The sequence below is a fragment of the Amblyraja radiata genome, chromosome 5 (assembly GCF_010909765.2).
Source record: "Amblyraja radiata isolate CabotCenter1 chromosome 5, sAmbRad1.1.pri, whole genome shotgun sequence".
Classification (NCBI taxonomy): domain Eukaryota; kingdom Metazoa; phylum Chordata; class Chondrichthyes; order Rajiformes; family Rajidae; genus Amblyraja; species Amblyraja radiata.
The window spans coordinates 112,063,102-112,069,101 of record NC_045960.1 but is presented as its reverse complement, the minus strand read 5'-3'; the positions used below and the strand labels follow the sequence as shown (position 1 = coordinate 112,069,101).

The 6,000-nt window shown below is 56.0% G+C and overlaps 1 protein-coding gene across 1 annotated transcript in view; it reads left to right on the top strand.

Moving 5' to 3' along the window:
- Window positions 1-894: 894 nt before the first annotated feature.
- The window catches only part of slc16a10 (solute carrier family 16 member 10), a 99,981-nt gene continuing 94,875 nt past the window's right edge, over window positions 895-6,000 (top strand). Inside the window, exon 1 of the mRNA XM_033022002.1 lies at window positions 895-1,205. Within this exon, the coding sequence (XP_032877893.1) occupies window positions 914-1,205 (292 nt within the window). The 5' untranslated portion in view covers window positions 895-913. The remainder of the gene's footprint in view (window positions 1,206-6,000) is intronic.

Here is a 6,000-nt window from a genome sequence, read left to right as displayed (position 1 = left end):
GCTGGGGGAGACACAGGGGGGGGGGCTGGGGGAGACACAGGGGGGGCTGGGGGAGACACAGGGGGGGGCTGGGGGAGACACAGGGGGGGCTGGGGGAGACACAGGGGGGGCTGGGGGAGACAGGGGGAGACACAGGGGGGGCTGGGGGAGACACAGGGGGAGACACAGGGGGGAGACACAGGGGGGGCTGGGGGAGACACAGGGGGGGACACAGAGGGGTCTGGGGGAGACATAGACACACAGGAGGGGGGCTGGGGGAGACATAGAGGGGGCTGGGGGAGACACAGACACAGAGGGAGAGGGGGAAAGAAAGAGAGAGAGAGAGAGAGAGACACACACACACACGGGGCTGGGAGAGAGACAGACAGACAGAGAGAGACAGGGACCTGGGGGAGGCAGACAGACACACACACAAGGGAGAGACACAGGGACAGGTACACAGAGCTGGGGGCAGAGACACACCGGGCTGTTTGAGGCACGGGGAGACAGAGACACAGCCACAGAGAGACACACAGGGGGGAGAGGGAAGGAGAGAGACACACGGTGAGCAGAGAGCTAGAGAGAGGAAATGGACAGAAAGAGAGAGGATAGGAACACTGAAAGAACGTAGAAGAGAGTCAACAGATAAAACTGTGTGGACAGAGAGAGGAGGGGGAAGGAGAAAGGTGTCAGGGGAAGTGAGGAAGAGAGAAAGGGGAGGAGAGAGGGGAGGGGAGGCTGGCCTGGCCTGGGGCAGTGAGTGTGAGCTGTGTCGGCGGCGGCAGCAGCAGCAGCAGCAGCACATGGGACAGGGGCAGTGACTGGGCTGGGACGGGACGGGGGAGAGAGCGGGGACGTGGCTGGGCTGGGACAGGACGGGACCCCATGCTGGCCGCTCTCCCCGGGCTGGGACAGGACAGGGGGTGGGTGAGCGATGAGGGAGAGCCCGGTGCCGGGGTCCGGGGAGGGGGAGAAGGAGCAGGAGCGGCTGAAGGGCGAGGATGGGCAGCAGCAGCCGGCGTTGCCGCTGGCCGGGCAGGGGGTGGAGGCCGGGGCCGGGGCCGGGGCGCTGCCCCCTGAGGGAGGCTGGGGCTGGGTGGTCATGCTCGCCTCCATGTGGTGTAACGGCTCGGTGTTCGGCATCCAGAACGCCTTCGGGCTCATCTACCTCTCGCTGCTGCGGGACTTCGGCGACGAGAAGGACGAACACCGCCAGTTCAAGACGGGTAAGGGGGCCGCGGGTGGACGGGGCAACACCACAGTACCCCTACCCCCTTGTCCCTGCACCCCTTGTCCGCGGGTAGACGGGGCAACACCACAGTACCCCTACACCCTTGTCCCTGCACCCCGAACCCCTACACCCCTTGTCCCTGCACCCCAAACCCCTCCAGCCCCTTGTCCCTGCACCCCAAACCCCCCCAGCCCCTTGTCCCTACACCCCAGCCCCTTGTCCCTGCACCCCAAACCCCCCCAGCCCCTTGTCCCTGCACCCCAGCCCCTTGTCCCTACACCCCAGCCCTTGTCCCTACACCCCAGCCCCTTGTCCCTACACCCCAACCCCTTGACCCTACACCCCAGCCCTTGTCCCTACACCCCAGCCCCTTGTCCCTACACCCCAGCCCCTTGTCCCTGCACCCCAAACCCCCCCAGCCCCTTGTCCCTACACCCCAACCCCTTGTCCCTACACCCCAACCCCTTGTCCCTACACCCCAGCCCCTTGTCCCTACACCCCAGCCCCTTGTCCCTGCACCCCAACCCCTTGTCCCTACACCCCAGCCCCTTGTCCCTACACCCCAACCCCTTGTCCCTGCACCCCAGCCCCTTGTCCTTACACCCCAGCCCCTTGTCCCTACACCCCAGCCCCTTGTCCCTGCACCCCAGCCCCTTGTCCCTGCACCCCAGCCCCTTGTCCCTGCACCCCAGCCCCTTGTCCCTGCACCCCAGCCCCTTGTCCCTACACCCCAGCCCCTTGTCCCTACACCCCAGCCCCTTGTCCCTACACCCCAACCCCTTGTCCCTGCCCCCCAAACCCCCCCCCGCCCCTTGTCCCTACACCCCAACCCCTTGTCCCTGCACCCCAGCCCCTTGTCCCTGCACCCCAGCCCCTTGTCCCTGCACCCCAGCCCCTTGTCCCTACACCCCAGCCCCTTGTCCCTACACCCCAGCCCCTTGTCCCTACACCCCAGCCCCTTGTCCCTACACCCCAACCCCTTGTCCCTACACCCCAGCCCCTTGTCCCTACACCCCAGCCCCTTGTCCCTACACCCCAGCCCCTTGTCCCTACACCCCAGCCCCTTGTCCCTTCACCCCAGCCCCTTGTCCCTGCACCCCAGCCCCTTGTCCCTACACCCCAGCCCCTTGTCCCTGCACCCCAGCCCCTTGTCCCTGCACCCCAGCCCCTTGTCCCTGCACCCCAGCCCCAGCCCCTTGTCCCTACACCCCAGCCCCTTGTCCCTGCACCCTTGTTCCTGCACCCCGACCCCTCCACCCCCACCCCCCTAATCCTCCATGTGTGTATATATGTATATATTTATTTATTTATATAAACAAGTTCAGTGTGAGTATATCTATATACTCTGTATATATCTATATAGTCTGAAGAAGGGACTCGACCCAAAACGTCACCCATTCCTTTGCTCCATGGATGCTGTTGTGCCTCACCCGCTGAGTTTCTCCAGCATTTTTGTCTACCTTCTATATACATAGTGAATTTTTTACATTCCTTATTATTTACAGTACCATGTTTACATATTCTGTTGTGCTGCTGCAAGTAAGAACATCATTAAAAGTATCAATATCAAGTCAGATGTGTTCTATCTGGGACATATGTCAATAAAACACACTTGACTCTCGACCGCTTGCCCCTACACCCCCTCCGAGCCCTTGCCCTTGCACCCCCCCATTCCCTGCTCCTGCACCCCCAAAGCCCTGCTAACCTGGGTTATGGATTCATATTGCACAGAAACGGGCCAACTTGCCCACACAGACCACCTGCCCGTGTTGGTCCCATATCCCTCCAAACCTGTCCCATCCATGCTCTCATTCAAATGCCTTTTCAATGCTGTTATAGTACCTGCCTCCTCTGGCAGCTCGTTCCATATTCACCACCGTCTGTGTGGAAAAAGTTGCCCCTCGGCTTCCTAATAAATCCTGTCTTAAACCTTTCTTCCCTGGTTCTTGATTCTCCTGCTCTGGGTAAGAGGCTGTATATTTAACAGGACACAGAGTGCTGGAGTAACTCAGCGGGACAGGCAGCATCGCTGGAGAACATGGAAAGATTACATTTCTTCAGACTGAAGAAGGGTCCCAACCCGAAACGTCACCTATCCACGTTATCCAGAGATGCTGCCTGACCCGCTGAGTTACTCCAGCACTCTGTGAAACGTCACCTATCCATGTTCTCCACAGATGCTGCCTGACCCGCTGAGTTACTCCAGCACTCTGTGAAACGTCACCTATCCATGTTCTCCACAGATGCTGCCTGACCCGCTGAGTTACTCCAGCACTCTGTGAAACGTCACTTATCCATGTTCTCCACAGATGCTGCCTGACCCACTCAGTTATGGTGCAGCAGCATCTATGGAGCTAAGGAAATAGGCAACGTTTCTGGCCGAAATCCTTCTGGAAATAGGCAACGTTTTGGGCCGAAACCCTTCCGGGTTTCGGCCCGAAACGTTGCCTATTTCCTTAGCTCCACAGATGCTGCCTGACCCACTGAGTTACTCCAGCACTCTGTGAAACGTCACCTATCCATGTTCTCCACAGATGCTGCCTGACCCGCTGAGTTACTACAGCACTCTGTGAAACGTCACTTATCCATGTTCTCCACAGATGCTGCCTGACCCGCTGAGTTACTCCAGCACTTTGTCTTCTTTTTGTGCATTATCCAACATCTGCAGTTCTTTGTTTCTACACAGTATATTCATTCTATCTATTTCCCTTGTGATGTTATCAATGTTGTCTGATGTTGTTAGGGGCAGCGGCATTAATTCTGTGCATGTTACTACCGGTTTTGTTTAAGAAAGAACTGCAGATGCTGGAAAAACTCGAAGGTAGACAAAAATGCTGGAGAAACTCACCGGATGTGGCAGCATCTATGGAGCGAAGGAAATAGGTGACGTTTCGGTTCGAGACCCTTCTCTTGACCCGCAACGTGGCCTATTCCTTCGCTCCGTAGATGCTGCCTCACCCGCTGAGTTTCTCCAGCATTTTTGTCTGCCTGTTTTGTTTAGTTTATATTTTAGTTTGGTTTACTAGATCTAAAGCCAAGTATTCCCCACTCAATATGTGGATCGTCAGTTTGTCTTGAAAGTGGCTTGTGCAGTTTGCTTTCATTCCCGCGGTATGAATTGCATCATGCACTCAATGGGTAATGATGACACATGGCTGCAGGGCCGGTGAGTTTACATGACAGGCGAGTCCTTGTAAAGCAAGCAACCGGACGACTGCTGCCTCATTGTTCCCGAGAACTGGGTGAGATCACGACTGCTGTGTAGATAATAGACAATAGGTGCAGGAGTAGACCATTCGGCCCTTCAAGCCAGCACCGCCATTAATGTGATCATGGCTGATCATCCCCAATCAGTACCCCGTTCCTGCCTTCTCCCCATATCCCCTGACTCCGCTATCTTTAAGAGCCCTATCTAGTTCTCTCTTGAAAGTATCCAGAGAACTGGCCTCCACCGCCCTCTGAGGCAGAGAATTCCACAGACCCATCGCTCTCTGTGTGAAAAAGTGTTTCCTCGTCTCCGTTCTAAATAGCTTACTCCTTATTCTTAAATTGAAGTGTGGGGCCCCTGAAATATGAGGCCCAATACCGCTCACAATACTCTGAATGCGGTCTGACCAGTACCATATAGAGCCTCTGGGGTGAATCATGTGTTAGGGATCAACGCGCCTTTCGTGACATTTGTCTGCCTCCAACTCCATTTCATTGTCGTTTGTGTGAGAGAGAGAGAGAGAGAGAGAGAGAGAGAGAGAGAGAGAGAGAGAGAGAGAGAGAGAGAGAGAGAGTCCAGGGACACTGCCATCTTCTACCAGTTGATGAGTCAGCCCAAAGTTTATCGTCTACGACCGTTTCCTCGAAGACCTTGACAGTGTGTACAAACCAAGGCTACACTTTTTCCAAACCTCGTTCCTCTTCCAGTCGTCGGCTCCTGTCTGGAATGCTGCATGTTCCCGATGGCCTTGTGTAAAATGAGGAATTCTTCAAAGCTTTCCAATTGCCCCTGGATACATAAGGAAGGGTAGTCACAGAGTGATACAGTGTGGAAACAGGCCCTTCAGCCCAACATGCCCACACTGGCCAACATGTCCCAGCTACACTAGTCACAGAGTGATACAGTGTGGAAACAGGCCCTTCAGCCCAACATGCCCACACTGGCCCAACATGTCCCAGCTACACTAGTCATAGAGTGATACAGTGTGGAAACAGGCCCTTCAGCCCAACTTGCCCACACTGGCCAACGTGTCCCAGCTACGCTACTCCCACCTGCCTGTGTCTGGCCCATATCCCTCTAAACCTGTCCTATCCATGTACCTGTCTCATTGTTTCTTAAACATTGCCTCAACTACCTCCTCTGGTAACTTGTTCCATACACCCACCACTCCTTGTGTGAAAAAGTTAACGCTCAGATTCCTATTAAATCTTTTCCCCTTCACATTGAACCTATGTCCTCTGGTGCTCGATTCCCCTCCTCTGGGCAAGCGGTTTATACACAAGTCATGTCAGGTTGCATCACAGCTTGGTTTGGGGACAGCTTTGCCCAAGACCGCAAGAGATTGCAGAGAGTTGTAGATGTAGCCCAGTCCCACACACACCACACTCCCCACCATTGTAGATGTAGCCCAGTCCCACACACACCACACTCCCCACCATTGTAGATGTAGCCCAGTCCCACACACACCACACTCCCCACCATTGTAGATGTAGCCCAGTCCCACACACACCACACTCCCCACCATTGTAGATGTAGCCCAGTCCCACACACACCACACTCCCCACCATTGTAGATGTAGCCC